Here is a 21157-nt window from a genome sequence, read left to right on the forward strand (position 1 = left end):
TTTAGTGCTTTGGAAAGGCTGAAATAAATGATACTGAAGTGTAAAGGAGAAGAAAAGTTACTGCAATTCCAGTTGAGTCATGCCTCATAATCTGTGGAATAATTTTTAGTTGAAACAAATTTTTTGAAACATGACTAGGCTGGTTTCTATGTCATTAGGGCAAGAACACCTCTCTGTTAAAAGAGTTTTGCTTTTTAATAGCATTTAACCATAATTGTCCACTTTCTGCTGGTTGTTCAAAATAATTCTGTCTCAGGTTGGTCAACTGTTGTTGGCCTAATTTCAGTCGTTAGCAGCATTCAACAGAAATGCTGATTTTTAAGCTTGTCTTTCAGTGAATCACATGTTTGTACAATAACACGTTTGTTAAATGAATTCAAAGACAGAAACAGATGAACCAATACTGAGAGTGAGTAACTTTCTGGTTCTTATTGAGCCACTTTTTTCTCTCTCTAAATGTCCTATTTTAATCAAAAGGACTACTTTCACAGGAAAGTACAGCTGTAAGATGTGCACCAGTGTGATCCCAACTTTTCTGTCACTGACTGTGCTTGTTTCTCTTTGAACAAGTAGCAAATCTTAGGAGAAATTCCATAGCCCTTTCTTGTTTCAGCATTAGTTTTTGATGTGTTTATCAGTTCCTTTGTCTGTGTGAGGAAGCAGTACTGACTTTACCATCTTATACTGCTGTAGTAAAGATGACAATGAAGTATTTTCCAAATGTCAGTCACATACTTTCTATATGTTTTTTTCTAAGTACATTTGCCAGTCTCTCTTCCATGTTGTCTTTCCTTAAAGTTGCTTGCCTTTTTGTCCTTCCTGCTCTTAAATCTCTCAGTTACGCTAGGTTGGTGGAAATTGTTTAAATGTACAACCCAAATTCTCCAGTGAGGTTTGGCTAACCAATAAGCTATTCAAGTGGTTTAGTGTCCTGGATACGTCTTCATCCTCTGCTTTTTCAGGTTGCTTGGATGTTCTTGAACCTTTAATTTGCCCTAATCTCCTCTAAGGCTTTGAAATAATAAAATACTTAAACAAAACTCTTTGGATAAATGCCCTTTAAAATACAGCTTTATCTGTGAACTGTTATGCTCTCAGGGGAGCGGATTTTGTTCCTCAAACAATTAAGGGGATTTTCTGTCCACAGTGTTACTGTCAGGCATACTCAACTCCTGCAACAGTTCAAAACAGAGAAAATGAGGAAACTCTGGGGGGAAAATGGTACAGGGGATAGACTGCTGCTGTGTGTGATTTTCTTCTGGTGCCTGGGTTCAGTGCCTGTATGATTTTCTGTGGGTCATGAAGCCTTCCTATGCTTTTGAAAACTAATTCTCTGTTCAACAGAGGTGTTGGTGAGGATAAATTAAGGGTGGCAAAGTGCCTAGCCATTACAGAGGGGTAGTCTTCTACAAGCAGAAAGGCTGTATTCCTTACTTCTCAAAATAGAAAGAGGGAGATCTCTTGACTTGCCATCACCAAATCCACAGGGGAAGTCAGAGGCGAAGCAGAGGACTGGATCCAACTTTTTTTGCTAGGGCCCCCACGTGGTCCATTTTTCATTGAGAAATCCTTTTCACAGTCCTAGGTAGGCCTAACGTCAGAGTCCTGCAGGTGCCTCCCAGGCAAGAAGGAGAAGCCTGGATGACCTCACATAGCTTCCACAGTGCAGCTCATCAGGGCTCCCAGGCAAGCCCTGGGGACCAGCATGATTTGGAGGTTGTTCAGAATCATGGATGCCTGTCTTCATTGTTACTCATTGTGCAGGCTAAGGGAGATGACTTGAGTTTTTCTCCCTTCCCACTTAGTTCACCTAATTATTAATTTCTGTCGGCAGGAAGGATCTGCAAAATAACACCGTAATGGGGAGCAAGGAACATCTGTTCTCCACTTCTGGAACTCTGTAGCTAGATTCCTTGGAGAAAGATTTGGGGTTTGTGTGTAATTTGTGAGTAATTTGCTTCTGAAGTTAATTATTCCTAAAAGTGAAAAATTGCTCAAAAATGTTGGGAGAAGGAAGTTTCCATTTTCATCTTAGTGTGCCACTAAAATATAAAAATTCTGGTAAAAGTCCAACCATATGACTATTATTTTAAAGTGATATCTTTGAGATAATCTCTCCATTTTCATGCAGACTCTCCAGAAAAAACATCTGTGTTTCCTCATGTTAAATGATAGGAAATGCAAATAGACCACAGTCTTAACTATGAAGATTATGGAGATTTATAACTCTCTTTATATATTTCTTAGGTGTAATAAAATGCAGGGGAATTGTAGAATTTTTTTTTTTTTAATTTTTAATCCCAAATACTATTATTTGTCCACATTTTTTGTTTTCCTTGAATTTTTCCTCCTCCTAATTTCAGTTTCTCATCTGAAGTTCAAAACTTTCTCTACCTGAGTTTTGTAATGATGAAGTAGCACTGATGAAAACAGGGCTTTAGCTGGATGCTCATCTTTTCTTGGGCACCTCATGGTGCTTAGGAGAAGGTTTACCTTCTAGTAGCTGTATGCCTTGCTAAATTTTGTGCTTGTTCAGAAGAAGCAGAAGGATAGAGGAATTCATCTAAGCACTTACTGACTTCACCTCCTCCCTAGTCTCAGCTTTTCAAGGGTTCAGATGATAAAATAATACCTTTGTTTTTATCTGTCTTCATTTTTGGCTGGCATGCAGTGGCATCAGATCTGATTAGGTTTTCTTTGGCAGCATGTTTCAGGGCGAGAAGCTCCTTCTTTTCACAGTGCCAAGGATGATGCCAAACTCATGAGCCTTGTGGTCTTGGCATTGGAGGGAGGAACAATTAGTTGAGTTCAGTGTAGCTTTGTGTCAAAACTAGAAAGAGGTGCACTGAAATCCACAGCGAGAATATTTATGTTAAAAATCCTACTTGGTCTTAGAATAGACTTTTCAGCATGTCGTTGTAGAATAATTAATAAATATCTAATAAAATAGACAAGCATCCATTGCTGTCTCATTTTTGTTGTGAAGAATGATTTTGCCATCACCATTTTCACTCCAAAAACTCCAAGTTGTTGTTTTGAGATTCATAATGATTGAAAGAAATTCAGGGATTTCCTAATTGCAATACTGGGTTTAGTGTATATTACAGAGATGTTGCAATCACTGCCATTTCACAGCAGCAGCAGCAGAATAATCCCAGATATAATGAATTGCCTAGGATTTGAATAGACAAATCTAGCAGAACTTTCTTTTCAGTTTTTGGGTAATATTTGTATGTCTTTGCTGGGGAAGGGGCCACAGAGCAGTTTTCACATGGGAACAGCATTTCTACAGCATGAATATTTTTTTCCCCTAGTTTTTGAGAGTGGACCAAGACAAAGACAGAGAATGCAGCCTGGACTGTGCAGGTTCCCCTCAGAAATCACTCTGTGCATCTGATGGAAGAACTTTTCTGTCCCGGTGTGAATTTCAACGAGCCAAATGCAAAGACCCTCAGCTGGAAATAGCCTACCGAGGCAACTGCAAAGGTGAGAAAATCAAAGTTTCCCTTGACCTTAATGAAAAACACTAGACTCTAAAACTGTATTTGAAATGTCTGTGAATTGAAAACCAGGAGTGCTGGACTTGAAGAGTTTTCTAAAAGCAAATGGGTTTAAATTAATCCTGTTATTTCTGTAGCGATATGCTGTCTAAAGATAAATTAATCTTGAGCCTTCATCAGAATTGTGAGTCCCATATTCACTTATTTTTCAGTAAGTCACTGTTAAGGAAATTACATGGCTGGGTCCTTATTCAGAAGGACCGTATCACTAGCAAGTTTAGAGAAACTCTTAAATATTGTTATCTTGCAAGGTTTATTATCTAGCAAAATTTGGCATTTTGAGTTTGAGATGGTCAAATTAAGTCATGTATTTCCAAACTGCAATCATGTGGTGTGGCAGGGGTCGTGGTGGTAGGGTGCGTTGAGTGTGAAAAAGCAAAACCCAAAAATAGCTTTGCAATGCATAGAGCTCTCACAGGCCATTGCTGCCTGTATCATCCACTCCTTTACTTCTGATCTTTTTTTTAGAGAAATTGGATGACATGCAACCCTATAAAATATCCACAGTTAAATTTTAGAGTAACATGGTGCTAGACAATGCAGCTCCTTACTGAAGTGTGGGGTGATTCCCAACACAATGATCTTTCTAAAGTGTAAGAATAGCAGTAGTCCTAAAGATTTGCTTTCCCTTTCTCTCTGTCCTAAAGAGAGTGGCAGGGAGTGGAGGTGGGGGGGGGAAAGAAAACCCCAGGGACCACACCAATTCTACCTGTAGGAGGCAATTTTCCACATCATCTCTCTCCATTAGCTCCTGCAAACCTCTGAAGCACCAAGACTGCTTCAAAGAGACATTCTGTCTCATCTTCTGCTGCGGTGAAACAGTATCCTCATTCTTCAGCCCTTTCATAGTAGACCATTGTATTACGTGATGGATCTATTTACTGTGGTGAGCAAGGATAACATAATGAAGCTACCTGAGCCAAAGCTTTTGTTACGCTCATGAACGACAGAGACAAATATTGTGCACTTGGTATTTGTTCATTGTATACATTAGAGCTTTATGGAAATTAATTTTGAGTGTTTTTCTTTATTGTTTTTTTATACCGTACTGAAAAACTCATAGACAAGACATTTTCTTCATTAAGATGAGAATTGCTCTACTGAAGTTTCGTCATTGATATTGTCAAGTGTTTCTGCAGTCAGTAGCTCCAATTGGGAGAAATGTTCATTTGCTGTTTATTTATTAATGCATAGAGTAGAATTGTAAAATTGGAATTAGACACTTTAGGCACCTTAAATATTGCTGATTGCGTGCACACATAATTTTCTCTTCAACCAAATGTTTTTTCCTTTGAATGGTAATAGGCAGATATTTCCCAGTAATGCACTTAGTCAGTATCAGCAAGAGACTAGTGCTCTTTAAATTTTTCATTTTCATAGTATGTCTTATTCAGTAAAGCAGTCTTAAATTTTGAAGTGACCAGTGTCTTTATTCCTACTTATGGCTGTGATCATCAGAAATATTTCAAGCTGTAAAAACAAGTTTTGAAGAAGAAAAAGATGATTCATTTGCCTAGCAGCAGTTTCAGTTTCAGCATTGCTAGGGCTAGTTCTGATGGTCATATCAAACATTCTGAAAGAGCCAAGGAAGTCCTCTGATTAAGACCTTTTGAACCAGTTGCTTTTGAGTGGTGAAATTTGTTGTTGCAGGTGATGCTTGATCAAAAAGCAGAGGGTTGTTTTAGTGGGGCTAACCAAAAAGTGATGTTTCATTAGAGAACAGCTTTCAAGGTTTCAGAATTTACTTTCATTCTATGCAGGAATGAAAACAGATCCTTTTGGAAGTGTTTGTCTGTACCCCTGAAAAAACAGACACCCACCCTAACTCCCCTTTAAAGCACTGGTTTTGAAAGAAGTTTTGAGCTTTCAGGTAAAAGGGAAAGAAACACACATGTTTTCATGTGGATGTTCTGAAGGGAGAAAAGAAGTGATTCCTGCTATAGACTTCACAGCTTTAAATCTGTGCAGTGATAATCATCCTAATGGATCAAAAAAGGCAATCTTAAGTCTGTCTTCTCCTGTCCTCTGAAAAAAAAAAAAATCCTAATTCACCTCACAAAAATCTTCTCTGAAAACAAAATATTTCCAGGTACCATTTTAATTAAATAAATGATGACTAGCTCTTAGAAATCTAAAGACCTTGACACTTTATGTTGACAGCCTTTTGGAATAATTTTGAGTCCATCATTCCTTGTTTAGATGTTCAGAACTGTGATTTCTTTTACATCCATAAGGAATTTTGAATGATGACAAGACTGATGTCTGCTTTATCTATTTCTTTTTTCCTGGGAAAGGCACATTTATATTGACTCTTTTTTCTCTTTCTCACCTGTTCTCAACATTTTTCTCATCTATTTGGTTTTAAACACTTAAATACTAAAAAGTACAAAGGGATAGTTTTCTCTGTGTGTGCTTGTTTCCTTTCTAATTCAAGTTTCATTCACAGCAAGAGCGCCCAGCCCAGGCAATTCTTTAGCATTTAAAGGAAAACATTTTTAGATCCTAGATCGTAAAAGATCGCAGTAAAACAGCAGCATTTAAACATTTTTTCCCTTGTACTTCTATTCTAATTCCTGATGACTGTAGCAGAGATCAAAACAGTTTAAACAAACCTGAAAACAAATGAACCTTGAAACTTCCTCTCATTTCTGAAAGACAGCCCACATTTAACAAAAAAAAAGCATCAAAATAGGCCATTCTTTTAGCTTGCTTTCTTTTTTTTGAAGACAATAATTTTATAACTTTTTTTTTATTTTAAGTCCACTTCCAGTCTTTGTTGGAATCCATTGCTAAGCTTGGAAATGCTATAAGAAGCTAAAATCTTATAAAATTTCCAGCCTACTTTTAGAGTTTCTAGGATCACAAATAAACTGTGTATACTGTAGATGAACATCCACATTTTTGGATACTTTTCCAAACAAGATCTTAATTCTGAAGCTCTGGAGGTTTGCCACTTGCTTGACACAGACATTTACTGTGCAACGAGATTACATATCTAATAAATAAATGTGTGTTGACAGCTGAGAAATACTACTCATGTTGTTTAACAGTTAGGACTGTTAAAATATCACCTGTGATGGGGATCAACCACATGCACACACAAGTGCTTCACAGTAAATCTGGCCCAGCATAGCCAAAGGAACAAAACATAGTAGAAGTGGAAAAGCAGTGTAATTGCTTTTAAACTGCTCAGAAAGACACAGACACTATGTCTGCACAAATTAATTAAGTAATGCAAGGAGACAGTGTGAGCATCATGCAGGAAAGGCGGTAAGTGCTCCCTGTTTCACTTTGGGCACTGGCCAGCTGTGCTCTCCTGAGGACTGTATCTATGTGGCTCAGTGGAAAGATGGGCCAAGAACTACTCCCAGCAGGCAGCATGCACAGAGGTGCCTTCTTTTACAGGTTTAAGGCTGTTTAGTGTGTTTTTTCTTTCCTCTTTCATTTCTCTTATTTCTTAAATAGCATTAAGAATACCCATTTCATTTCTCTGTTTTTAAGTGAATGTACCTGGCCCATAATTGGGGCCCTGGAGACTAATAATCTCAATTATTAAGCAAGTGGCTCGGTAATAATATTTGGCATTCTGGCATTGTGATCAATTAAAAAAAAAATCAAAAGAAATCATATGTTCCATCTTGCCAGCATACCTCTACCCTAACACAGAGTTCTTAAAACATCCCAGCTGAGGTAGGTACTTAGATTTTGTGACTTCTCTACAAGTACTCTACTAAAATAAGACTTCTATAATGGCTGGAGTTTTAATACAAATTGTCAATCACTATAAAATCTCCACTGCCAGCTTGCATCACATTTCCTTAGTTAACTATCATCATGTAACAGCAACCTGGGTTTGTAAGCAACTGCTAAACTGGACTTCCACAAATGTCTGAGTGGTTCTTACTTAAAATGGCAATGTAGGAACTTTACACGGTGATATTTAATTTCTGAGGAGTTTGGAGTTTAATCTGTCTAACACTGAGTGTCTGTTCAGTATTTGCAGAGATGGCCCCAACAGTGACTTACTGCTTTGTGAGTACACCAAGGAGAGCCATCACACAGAGCAGTGTCATTGTTTTCCTGTAGCTATGTAGATCCCCCTTTCTCCATGGGAAACCCTAGGTGGATCATGTTTAGCTTAATTCATTTATGGTACCTTAAAGAGCCTCACTGTTTAAAAATGCTGAGGACATTTATGAGCTATCATAGATATAACAAAAGGTAATATCTTCATTCTCACAAGTCACAAAAGGAACCAAAGCACATCAAAATATGATTGAAATTTCTCATAAAAGAGGGATTTTGCTATTTGTTTTCCTTAAAGAAGAAAATGCTCAGCATTCGCTTCTTTAAATTAGGGCTTTCAGGAATGGTGAAAAGTTTTACTCATTTAAGCTATTAGTACAATGAGTTAATGAATGGATTAAAAGCATGATTAAATAAATTGAAATTTCTGCCTTTGGATAAACATGCTAATAGGATTTTCTCTTTGTGAAAAGAATGAAGGCATTGCTGGGCACTGGTTGTTTTGAGACCACAAGTTGATCTTGGTCCCATAATTAACGAACCCAAGCGTAATTTGGAGAAACATTACTCTTGCCTATTAAAGAACTGGGTTGTGAATGCTGGACGTGTTTTCTGAGCGCACACCTTTTCCAGAATTCCCATGGAGGCTGCCATCCAGCTGGGTTTGCCTGTGAGCCAGGCGGGCGTGAGGCTGACGTGTGCTCGCAGTGCCTGAGCACGTCCCTTCGCTCAGAGTGTGGGCAGGGACCTTGGCTTGGCCGGTGCACCTGCTGCCTGGAAGGCAGCCCTGTGGGATGTGTTTGGGTGGTAGGACATGCTCCCAAGATGTTTCGTTTGGAGAGAGAAAAAAGCAGTGGGTAGGTATGGTTCTTTTTCTAACTGAAGTGAGTGAAAGCTGGACTGGACCAAGGTGTCAGTCTTAAAAATAAACCTGAGCAGACTGAGACCTTGCACAGTCTGTACGCTAAAAACAGGGCAGTTTTTACATGTCCTCAGCTGTCCCTTTTCTTTTCCCTTCTCATCTTCTATGAGGAAAAGGAAAAAAAGAGTGATGCAGGTTTTTTTTGCTATTTTGAAAAACATATTAAAAAAAGAATATATTGAGAAGTGGTACCAACTTTGGGATTTTTGAAAATAAACCTTACAGGAGGAAGATTGATTATATGGCAGATTTTTGTCTTAAAATACTTTCAGCTAGGAGCCGTCTCTTCCTTTTTCAGACATATTTTCTCACTGTAGACACTGTGTTTAATCTGTAGGATGAATGCAAGTTTCCAAACTGTGATGCTGGCACTCCTGATACAAACGCTTTTCAGTCCCAACCTCGTTTTGGTTTTGAGTCTTCATTTATATTATGTGTCATGATGTTACACATCGAGCCACTGTAGTAAAAGTGTTGAGAAAAAAAATATTCAATGTCTTGGTGAAAAAGGTATCTACATATAGAAGTTACAATTTATGTTATCTCTTAAAGAAAGTGGAATTGGCTTCTGATTATACTTTCTAGTAAGCATTTAATGGAAATGAATATAGTTTTAAGTATGTTTCGAATATTTTTGTGGAATAGTCTTTGCTCTTTTAAATGGATCTAGTGGTACTTAGAACACAATATGAGTAATGCTGGGATAGTATCCACAGTTTTTTGGAAAGGGAGTTTACCCCTTTTTAAAATTATCAATTTTTATTGCTAATATTTCTCCAAGCAGAATTTGCTGAAGCCAGACTGCACAGAAATAAGGTATGTAAGGGCATTCATATGCACAAAAAAATGTGTCTTCATAAAATCAAATATGCACTGTAGCAATTTGATTTGAAAGTAATCTTTTGGAGGGTTTTTTGTGGAGTTTTCATTTCTGCTCATGTATTTTCAGCTTGAGTTTCAGACCACATATAAAAATGAAGGTCCTAAAAGAAGTGGAGAGTGCTAAAGCAATAATACTGCACTGAAGACTAGGAACCAAAAATAGTTGCAAACCTTCTCAGTTTTTCTGTGCAAGAATTAGCAAACTAGACTTCTCCAAACTATCAAATCTCTGCTCTTCTCAGAAAGCCTAGTGTAGCCTTTGGCATCTAAAAAATTGGAAAGCTGTTGCTTTAGTTTTTCTTGAAGTATTTGATTCAGTTCTAACCAGACTGAATCTCTCCAAATGTGACTGTTAGCAAACTGAAAGAGTGTGCCAAGAGGGAATCCAGCACAGCATTCCTTATTTTATCTTAGAGCTTAGATATCTAAATTGCTTTGTGGTTGCAAAATGTGGGGGGAAAAATAAAAAGCAAAAAGAAAACAACAAAGAAACCCCACACTGCCTGGCTCTGTCTGTTAGATGCCAATAGAGGAGAGTTTAGGCTAAGATTGCTCTGCTGTTTTGCTTGAATCCAGAAAGCAGCTATAAAAATAAATAGTGAAAGAGTTGGCCAGCTCTTGTCACGAAGCAGCAAGTCATTATTTTATGGCCATGTCAGGCTAAATGTCTGTGCTGACATCCTTTCTAACCCAAGAGGCTAATATCTCTGCATCTCTAAAACTTGATACTTTCAGCATCTATAGATTGCTACATTTCCTATCACTAGAGGCTACAGCTTTTTATCTGCTTTGCTGTTAGACACAATCAGTTCTTTACAATATACATTGACCTAGGTCAAAATAATAGGAAATTTTCATGAGTGGCTTATTCTGTATAAACCAAGCGGTGTCTTGTGCTCTGAATAAAATTTTTGTGCTAAATTAACTGCAAATTAAGACTGTTTGACTTTTATCATATCACTACCAGTTATCAAAAGGGTATAACAGCAGGAAAGAAACACAGAAGCAGAAATAAATTCTGGTTTGTTGTTTGGACAATCCAGGAAAGTGCTCAGGTGCACAGCTATCTTGAAATAAGTTGTTGCGCTGCATGTTTCTAAGTTAAAGGACAAGTGTAGACAGGTATTGTGGCAAAATAGAGGTGCAAAGGAAAAGAGTGAAAGGTCTTTGGATTGTGTGTGTCTGCACTAGGTCTGCTTGTTCACATCTATGTGACTTTAGAAAAGCTTTCTCTTTAGTGCAAGAACAGCTGACTGTCTGTGGGAAGCTCCCAAGAAAACCTTCAAATGATGAAGTTAACTATTTTAGATATAGTTTTTACAAAGTAGTAAATTTTTCTAATGAGTTCAACAGAATATTCCATCTACAATAAAATAACTAAGTAAAGGATGAAGTGTATTTTTTGTATAGTATATAAAAAATATGTAACAAGGTTGTGTCCAATACAATAATCTCTTGTAAAGCAAGCAAAGTTTGCTCCATGTGTTGGGACTGAGAAAGGTATTTTTATTCTTCCTGCGATACATAGCAAACGAAAAAATGCCAGATGAACTAAACTGAAACTTTTGCAAGAGATTTATCGATACTTTTGGCAAGCAGTATACTTTTCCATGAGAGAATCTGGGTTAGAACTCCCTGCAGAGCCCCAAAATTCCTGTAAATCAATTGTACTGAATGTCACCTTAGAGATGGTGTTTACACCTTTGATGAGTTTGTGTCATTGTTATAATGATAAACTTCTACTTTGCAGTAATAAACTTCCCTCTGTTTGATATATTATTCAAGGATTGGCCAGCAGAGTTGAAGTTGGTGCATGTTTTTTTTTCCCTGAAGCTCAGTGTTTTCGGTGCTGTACTGCTGGAAATAAAGCATAAAATGAGATTAGTTCCAAGTCAGGCTGGTGCTGTTAGTGAGGTTAACTCTATTTCCAGAATTTCCTGTTGACTTCAGTGCTATCTCAGGAAGATCCTGCAGCAATGTAGTGGCACCACTTCACAGGTGAAAGTTTTCCCTGTTGCACAGAGAAACTTAGATCAGAATTAAGATGACTTTTTATTTTGCTTGTGCTTTCTGGTCATTGGTCTCCTCTGGAAGCCAGAATCATCACCAGGGCAATTCAGAAAGACCTGCCCAAACAGCTACAACTCTGCACTTTCTTATGTTCTGTGTATTTCTGTCCACTCCCAAACACTCAGTTTTGTCTTCTGTTGTACTCCTTAAGATGTGTTCATCTTATGAAACCTCTGTTTGCTTTTGCAGTCCTGGTACAGAGTCACAGAGGTACAATCAACACATTGGCCAACATACCATGCTAAAATGCAATGAGCCTTGTACTAATCCAGTTTTACAGCTAACAGAGTCCCAGTGAGCTGATTTAAGGTAAACTTATGCATCTTCATGCTCAATCTCTATGCCAGGTGATATTTTTTTTCCCAATTCCTCACAAGGCTGTGGGATGTAAAAGCCCATTTATCTGGAGTTGAGAGGATAAAGTCTCACTGAGCTGGTCATTGACACAGTTCCAAATTGCAGCTGGATGTGTATATCTTCAAAATTAGTTCTTCTCATTGTATGACTATAGGCAAATTAGGCAGCATTTCAGGCAGATTTTAACAGGTCTTAGAACCTCATGGTCTTCTCACCAGGTTGTATACTAGAATCCATCCTGAGTCTGCTGGCTTCCTTATTAATACTTCAGTTAGGAAGAGAAATAATAGTGGGAATTCTAATAAGAAACCAATAACAGTTTCAAGCCCCTTACTTTTCCCACTAGAAATATCCAAAAGTTTAAAGAAAAACAGATTAAAAAAAAAAATAAAATAAATAGATAAAAAAAAAATCTTTGCAGCATTACACAGTGTTTGTCATCCTTCCAAAACCTTGCAGCCTCAGAGTCCCCTCTACTCTCAGGTTTGTCACTAGAGAGACACTGCTCAACTCATGAGTTTAGCCTGCTTTTGTCAGGGGCAATGCTGAAAAGTCAAAAGCTGTGGGCTGATTAATCAGCACAAAGGTACTAGGTCAGTCCTATCCCCTTTCATTCTTGGTATTCATTTCAAAATAATCAGTGTCCATCCTGATCTGAATGATTCCTGTCCTAGATAAATAGCAAAGTTGAATCTGTATGCGAGAGACTTTACCAATCCCCTCAGATATATTTATTTATTGATTGATTCATTCATGTAAATGAAATTCTGGCAAACCACATAATTCTAGACTCACCCTATTAATCTGAGATTCATGTGAGCATTTTCATTACCTACACTACTACAAGGTGCACAGAGGGACCTGTAGAGAAGAATTGTCTGGGTGCAGACAAAGGAGACTTTGTACAGTGAATCCCAGACTTGCCTTTGCTGAATGCTCATGAGCAATGGTCATGTGGAAGGTTTTTCTTCCTATGGATTAGGATGTCACCCATCACTTATTTATGCATGTTAGGAGCTGCAAGGTTTCCCTACAACTATCTCTTGTCTGGTATTTTGATGTGAGCTCATGTATTAGCCTTTCTCCCAGTCATGTCAGGAAATCATCTTTTCATCCTTTTTCAGCTGTTACTTTGCATAAATGTATAGCCCTTAAATGTCTTGAATTCTTTTTCTTTGGAAAAAATGCTGGAAGTTATGCAGCAGATTTTGAAGGCATTGCAACCAGGGCACAGAGGCAGATGATCAGATGGTGTAATCCTACATACAAATTTATTGAAAATAATAAATTAAAATATATTAAATTTCTTTTATAAAGAAATTATAAAAATATTTTAACAATTATAAAATTTCTTTTCTCTTCAGTCATGTCTTTTTTATTTGGAAGGAATTTAGCATCCCTGACTTAATAATTTAATGGTCATTAATATTCTGAGTATGAATGTTTTTATATTTCTTTTTATCTTGATCACCCAATTACATTTCTTCTATCAGGTTTGGACCTCCACTCTGTGTCATAATTATTCTTCTGCAGTAATATCTCAGTAAAATAAAAAAAAAACAAACAGAACTGGATATAATATTTTGACTTTACACAATTTCAGATGCTTAGCTATATAAGAGATCTTCCTCATGATTTTATTTTGAGTATACTGAAGCACAGTAATGCCCAATAGGTTTAAAATGTTTCCATGGTTATATAATACAAAATAAGACTTCAAATGTGAATTTTATATTCCAATAAATTTGGTGACTGTTGATTTTAAAGCATATTAGATCATCCATGAATAGGAGGCCTTTAGAGCATCAGGCTGTTTAGGAACAAGTGGTGGACAGTTTTGGAGAACTTCTCTTTCTTCTTGGCATATTTTCATGATAATTCATCTATTGAAGATAATTTACAACCCTGTTGGTACTATACCAGAGACCTTATGTGATGGAATTCATATCACTTTTCCTTTTAGACATTTAAACCACATGTCATTCTAGAAAAACGAGGACAGAGGTCCAACAAAGGAGTGATTTATTTTCAGTTAAAATACTAGCTACATTAAAACCACATGTTATTAAGTACTGTATAACCAAACCATACTCAAAAGAATGCTTACGACACCAAAGCTTGCTTAAAATGTTTAATTCTATTTTTTTCTTTTTTTTTTTTCTTCCCAAAAGAACTTTGGCAGTGCACAAATTAACAGACTTTACCTGAGCTGCACAGTACATTGGCTATACTTCTCCCTTGGAGAAACAAACTATTAAAGTGCCATAGTACAAACTAATTCAGTTCCTTATTTTTTTTCTTTCTCACATTTCTGGCTTCTTGGACTTCTCTGCCCCTTTCAGGTATCATTGCATCTCTGTGAGTATCCCTCCTGAAACAGTATAATGCAATTAATTATGCTAAGACTGAAACATAGTTTTTCAAAGTGAAACTTTTTATATTTGGGGCATATTAGGAACATGATCTCTTATAGTGCTCCTTTGAGAAGAGTAAAGTAACACAGAGAACTAGTGCACATGAATCCAAGATCAGGAGAGAAATAGGAAGGTTAGAATTAAGGGGCCCCAATTTTGTTTTCAAAATGCAGATGCTAAGGACAATTTTTTGTCCTCATTATGCTACACTTCCACACCAGATTGCCTAGGACTTGAAGGAATTTTTTAATGCTTGTGCTGCCAGGTGAATTGTCCAAAGCTCAGTGGAGGTGACAAGTGAAGGATTTACCCTGTAAAAAGGAACTTCTGCTATTCCACTGAGTTTCCAGGCTGGTTCTGTCAATGTGTGTCTGGCTCATACTGGCAGAGAGAGGGTTTGTGGGGGACTGGGAATTCAGTTGGCTCACCTGTGTGCAAACCTCTGTCAAGCGCTGCTGCCTCACCGTTCAGATTCTGTGCAGTTTGCAACTTGCATGGACTAGAAGGGCTGTCCCCATGCTTTTGAAGCACTGCACAAGCTTTAGTGAATCACCACAATACCTCTGTCTCACAGGTAATCATTGGACAGTTTTAGCCTTAAAATGGGATTAATCGGTTTCTGTCAAACAGTCTTTAAACCAAACAGGGATCAGAGCAGCAAATTTCTCTGCTCGTATGTTTGAAATCATTCTAATTCCGATGTAACAGTCACATCTTGAAATCATAAATACTACCTTAAGCTCACCTGACATTCTTATTTTTCCTGACATTGCTTAGCTCAAGCGGATTCTGAAATTCTGATTCTGTATCAGCAGCATGCTAAAATTTGTAGTGCAAAAGGTACAACAGCTTATGTTACGTGTCTTTTTTAAGTTCTTGACTGCCTAACTGAAATAAAGTATATGTAGTAGACAATGTAGTTCATTAGACAACAGAAACTCTACCAAATTAAAGCTGGCTTCTTTGCTATTTGGTCTCTTGGATGGAGACCAGTACCAAGTAACAAAGGAGACGGTGCAAGAAACCTCACAGTGGACAAAAAGGACCATGTAGTAGACTTGATGTCCCATGCTAAAATCATAAACTGTCACATTAAACTTTAGCATCATATGAATCATTTATGTCAAAAATTATTATTTAATCACCCTCCCAATAAGTCCCTGCACTGTGCAGTATTTATATATATTTTTTTTTTTTACCATCCTGTCTGGGACATCTGTAGTCACAGTTGAAGTTGCTGCCTAACTGCATTGATTAAGAAATACAAGGCAGCTATGTTCCTGCTGCCTCCTTTGCCTTTCCTGAAGCTCTAGAAAGCTGTTGCTGCCACCAGCTCTGAAAAAATATTGTGGGGTGTAGTCTGGCAGCTATTGCTGTGTTAAATTAAGAGGAAAAGCCCTATTTGGGCTTCTACTCCTTGGTGGCATTTGGAACAGAAAGGTTGTCTGTTCAAGCATCTCTCCATTTCATTTCCAGTTATGAATTATTGTCCAGAAATTATTGTCCTGTATTGGTTCTCTTCTCTAAAAATAACACAAGTTGATCGTACATTTTCACTTATTAAAATTCTGATTCTCTTTGCATGAATCTCAGAGTTGTCTTTTTTGTAATATGGATGATCACCTATCTTTTCTTCGTATTGCATCATCCAACTGACTTATCTTTTTCCTTTCTCTAGATGTTTCCAGATGTGTGGCTGAGAGGAAGTACACCCAAGAGCAAGCTCGCAAAGAATTCCAGCAAGTGTTTATCCCAGAATGCAATGATGACGGCACATATAGTCAGGTTGAAAATTTTTCATTCAGTGTCGTGCGTGACTGGAAAGTCAGAGTGTGTGTGTTTGAAAAGGGTGAGGAAGAGACAAATGTAATGAAGGGAAAAGTAATTTCAAAATTCAATGTAATTTGTGCCGGCACGTCAAAAAAAAAAAAATGGAAGGAAAATCTGTGTTATGTGCTGAGTCCTTGTTCTCTTTTTCACAGTTGGCCAGCAAAAGAGCCAAACATTACCACTGTTCGTGTAATACACTCCCTGTTCTTCTAGGATGAGGCAGCTGAGTCATTCTTGTAGCCCCCCGAATACTTATCAGATGGTAAAATGCTTGGAATTTGTGATCTGTTCCTCATTTGAACCAGAAATCTTGTGACTGGAATCCATATCTTAAGTGCTAAATCATGAATCATACAGAATATTTCTTTATTCTCTGCTGAATTTCTTCACAAGCATATGGTCTGAGACTAATTTACTTAGCTCATGGAATACAGAAGGAGCACAATAGGAGCACAATTAGGAGCTTATTCTGCAGTATATATTCCAGTCATGATCACCTTCTGTCCCCTCTGTACTGCATTTTCGTCGTGGAGTTGTGCAGGAGACAATTTTTCTCTTTTTAAGCATGATGTGGCAAGTGATATTGGCCCTTAGAAAATATAATGCAATTGATTTCTAAGAGGAATTCCAAGAGTTTCCTTTCTGACAGCTTGGGATATGAATAATGCTGGCAGAAGCACTCTGTCCTGCTCCTTCAGTGGATGGAACAATATGTTCTCTGTGTGGGAAAAATCTCAGGATTGCTAGTTTCAGGAACAGTTCATGTGTCCCTTGAGGAGCTTCCTTGTGAGGTTTTTATAACACCTGCACCCCACTTGTCTAAGGGTGTAAACAAGCACATATTTCAATAGCTTTCTCTTCCATTTGATTCTGAAGCACCTACCACATTTAGCTTGAAATATGCTTTATGCTAAAAAAACATATAGGACTCAGATGGGCCCACTGTGGTTTATTGTTCTAGGTTTTGTCAGTATAGCTTGCTGGATAAGTTTCTGTACTGAGGTGCCATGAATGCTGTGGGATAACAGGCATATGTCTGACAAGCTGCACATGGTTCTTGTTGTTTCTGACAGGTTCAGTGCCACAGTTACACTGGATACTGCTGGTGTGTCACTCCCAATGGCCGTCCTATCAGTGGTACTGCTGTGGCCCACAAAACTCCCCGCTGCCCAGGTAAATCTTATTAGTCTGGCCAGGTTATGACAGCAGACTTCATCTGTGGCATCTGATTAGACTTAAGCAAAAGAAGTTTTCACTGGAAGAATGGGTCAGCTCAGAAACAGGAGGTGGTGGAAGCTGTGGATGCCTCATCCTTGGGGTTTGGTAAAATTCAGCTGGATGAGGCTCTGAGAAAGTTGGTCTAGCTTTTCGTGTAGCCGTGCATGAAGTCTGAGGTCACTGCCACCTTAAGCCTTCCCATGGTTCTGGGATCCATCTACTTTATTTGTACATTAATCTAGCTATCCAAGGTTTTCTGCAATGGTCATTTTTACCATATTTATGTGTCCATGTATTAAACCAGGTAACTGAATTGCTGATATAGCACTGTATATTACAAAGTGTCTTGTACAAAAGCTCCTTGCAAAAACATTTCAGAGGGATTTTTGTTTTTTGATGATTCAAATATTTAGAGTACTGGAGAAAACATAGTGGGAATGCCCATTTATAACATAGCCCAATGAAAGAACTCCCACAGCAAATTCCAAGAATGTCCAAATCCAGAGGAGAAATAAAAATAATAAAGCATTAAAATAAGAAATTAAAAATAAGAATAGAACATTAAAAGCAAAATGAAAACAATTGCCTGAAGATCTTAATTGGCAAAGCAAATTCACGGCCTTGCATGCTATCTTTTGTCTTTCATCAGGAAAATTAACAGGTTCTGTTTTTCAGGGGTTCTCTGAACCTATTTAATTAATACTGATGATAAATATAAATCCCAAGTGTATGAATGGTTGTCAGAATTGCTGTTTATGTCCCTTGTGATTGAGAGAATTGTACAGTAATAGCTCTACAAATATTTGCACACTTTATCTATTGTACAACTATTTGCACTGCAGCACCATTCTCTGTCAGAATGTGGAAGAAACAGCTTTAAGAAGCCAATCCTGTAGTGTGAACAAAGCTGATAAAGAAAGCAGATCAGAGAATTTACCTGTCCTGATCTACTTCAATCATTCAAGCACAACATTGATGTTTTTAACAAATAGATGGAGGAAGGAAGAGACCACTGTGGAAGTTTCAAAGTTCATATAAATTAATTTTTATTTCTAAGGTCTTTCTAGTTAAAATGACTTGCAGAATCTTTCCACATCTTACCTGTAGGTGAATTTTATTCAGAAATAATACTCTTCAGAATATTCCTTTTAATCCAGTCTGAAAAGCAACTGTGAAACAAGGCTCAATTGTGAAAAATAATATAAAATATTCAGAAACCTTAAAATAGAGGAAAATGTGATTTCTTTTTCATTTTAGTGTCATTATAATTTATGACTGATCTGCATCTTCAGAAGACACACGGATGTGTCTTCTTGAGTTGTGGATGTGCCATCCCTGGAAATGTTCGAGGCCAGGTTGGACTGGGGTCTGAGCAACCTGGTCTAGTGGAAGGTGTCCCTGCCCATGGCAAAGGGTTTGGAATGAGATGAACTTTAAAATCTCTTGCAAACCATTCTGTGATGCTATGGCTAGGACAGCACTTTCATGCTTCTGTGTAATTTTGAGTAGAGATGTTTTTACATGTCCATAGCCAGGGCTTCTCTGAGAGTGCACCTTTGTTTCTTTCTCTGCAAAATCCATTTTTAGCTTCCTCCCTAACAGTCCTTTCACTGACATCAGTGAAAAGAGGGTTATGCTGATGCTGAAAGTTCGATAAATAATTGTTTTTTAGGTGTCTTATAACACATGGCACTATTTTAGCTCAAAATGTTGTTGAATTACTAGCTATATTTTCACTTTTTGTATTTGTATTGGTATTACTGAGGAGCAACTGCAGCGTAGTTCACAGGTAATTAATTAATATGAGAATTATTCTATATCTCTACAGGAACCTAACCCTAGTTCCTCTCAAAGGTATATTCATGTGGCTAGCAGATAAACTGCCAGACTGCTTCAGCTCATTTTTGCAGGGGAGGGAAGGGAAATTACTTTTACAGAAGTGCTAAGGTGAAGGTCATAATAGCACTCAAACTGAATTTTGTAGCTCAGAGATAAATAAACTGCTCCAGGGCACAGGTGAGTATTCAGAGTCTGATTTTGATCCATGGAAAGATTGTGGGTAATTTTTCAGTTGTTATGAGATCCTGTGGGATTATCTCTGCACATTTCGTCCCCTGGTTGTATCAGTGTTCTCATATTTTACTGTTCATAACTTCTCCTTTGTCCCTCAGGAAAGAAGTCCAGCTACAGCAGAGTTTGGAAGTAAGACTTGAAATGCTAGGGGATTTTGCAGAGGTATTGGCTTAGAACTCAGTTTTGAGAGATCTGGAGAAACCTTCTCATTCAGCAGAGAAGACAGATACAGATTTTCTCAGAAAGTTATGGGGTATAACAAGGCAAAACTTAGTTTGTATATTGCAAAATGAAAGTCTGATGCACAACTGCACCTTTCTCCCATTTCCAAGTATATATTCAAAAATTGCCATCTGTTTAGGATAACAGAGTTGGGTTTTTATATCCTCGCAAGAGTGTTGATCTTTTCCAGATCACTGTTGATTCCCTTTAGTACTTTTTTATTTAGTAAAACTATGCACAGGAGTTATAACCAAAACTTCAGTGGGTGAACTGAAGTTGTGTAGATATATTCCTGTTTCAACTAGTATTACAGAGATGTCATTTCTGCCAATATTGTTGTCCCTCGTTAGTCCAGTACACCGTGTCTTGCTAGCCGCGATGCAGGAATTGCCTTGCTGTTTTTGATCTGCAGGCAGATCTCCTGCAGTGGTGGCGTCCTGACACTGGCATGTTTCTCAATTTTCACTACTTCTGTGTATTCTGCAGGCTGGATACTATAGATATTCATAGACATTTATAAAAATTTCTGTTTGCCTGTACCACACCTTTTTCTCCCAAGATCACTCTTGCCTCCTCTTTCTTTTAGAGGAAAATTTTTACAGTTAAGATATTTTTCTAATTATTTTCTTATAGGTAATGTGCTACCACGGAATGTATGAAAATTTCTTGCTTTAATGAAAATATTCAGTTAATTTTCAGTTCTAGGTTATTCTTCAGCAACTTCAGATAAGGTTAAAATATATGTCTAATCAACTGTGCTGTTCTGAAATTATGGGATAATTTCTTGCCTTTCATTTTGCCCCAGTGGAGCTACCTTTGGTGAATGCCCAGAAATAAGGAAGAAGAACATGGCAGTCTGGAAGAACTTGAATTTTAATAGAGGAAATACAGAACAGAATTTAAGATTGACAGTTAGGAGTTTGGTTTGGCAATTCCAACCCCTATCCATGTTTCCCATTTGCTCTGTGATACTGGATATGCAAAACAACCTCTACATTTCCCTAACTGTTAAGGTTGGCTAGTTGAATAACATGGTGTTTCCTAAAGTTATCTCAGGTACAAAAAGTGTCCCATATATATTTTTTTACATATCAAAAACAGTTGCTGGAGCCATTTTTTGCTCACTGAGTTGTTCTTGCTCTTTTTTAAGCTGCCTTTTGTGCGAGAGACATAAGATGTGGAAGGATGAAGGTCATAAGCAGCATTAAAAAATGCTGTTTTATGTAAACCTTTGCTTTAATTACTGTATCTTTACCTGAAAGAGGGTCTTCTTCCTTCCTTTTTAGTTTTTCCCACATCAGCATTTGGTACTGCTAAGGCACACGTGATAAATCTCAAAATGCTGTTCCACTCCATGAAAATAGTCTTCACTGTTGCAGGAGCAATGGTGAGAGGGACAGTAAATCAAACACATTCCCATGACAGTATTAAAAATAAAGCTCCTTAAAAATGATGAATATCTCCCAGTCCTTTCACTAAAGAACACCAGACATAAAAAAAAAAAGACATTTTTACAACTCTCTGTCTCTGTTATCAGTGCTGCTGGGAACTACAGAAATTCCATAGGCAGGGAGTCCTGAGAA

At 37.6% G+C, this 21157-nt stretch overlaps 1 protein-coding gene across 3 annotated transcripts in view; it reads left to right on the top strand.

Moving 5' to 3' along the window:
• SMOC2 (SPARC related modular calcium binding 2) overlaps nucleotides 1–21157 on the top strand; it is a 143361-nt gene that overhangs the window by 44406 nt on the left and 77798 nt on the right. For all 3 annotated transcript variants that reach the window (XM_014248348.2, XM_005518574.3, XM_005518573.3), the window contains exons 2-4: nucleotides 3315–3486; nucleotides 15910–16016; nucleotides 17135–17234. In XM_014248348.2, coding sequence (XP_014103823.1) covers nucleotides 3315–3486; nucleotides 15910–16016; nucleotides 17135–17234 — 379 coding nt within the window. The remainder of the gene's footprint in view (nucleotides 1–3314; nucleotides 3487–15909; nucleotides 16017–17134; nucleotides 17235–21157) is intronic.

This window comes from Pseudopodoces humilis, chromosome 3 (genome assembly GCF_049639895.1).
Source record: "Pseudopodoces humilis isolate 2021_Gansu_Grassland_sample_001 chromosome 3, ASM4963989v1, whole genome shotgun sequence".
Classification (NCBI taxonomy): Eukaryota; Metazoa; Chordata; class Aves; order Passeriformes; family Paridae; genus Pseudopodoces; species Pseudopodoces humilis.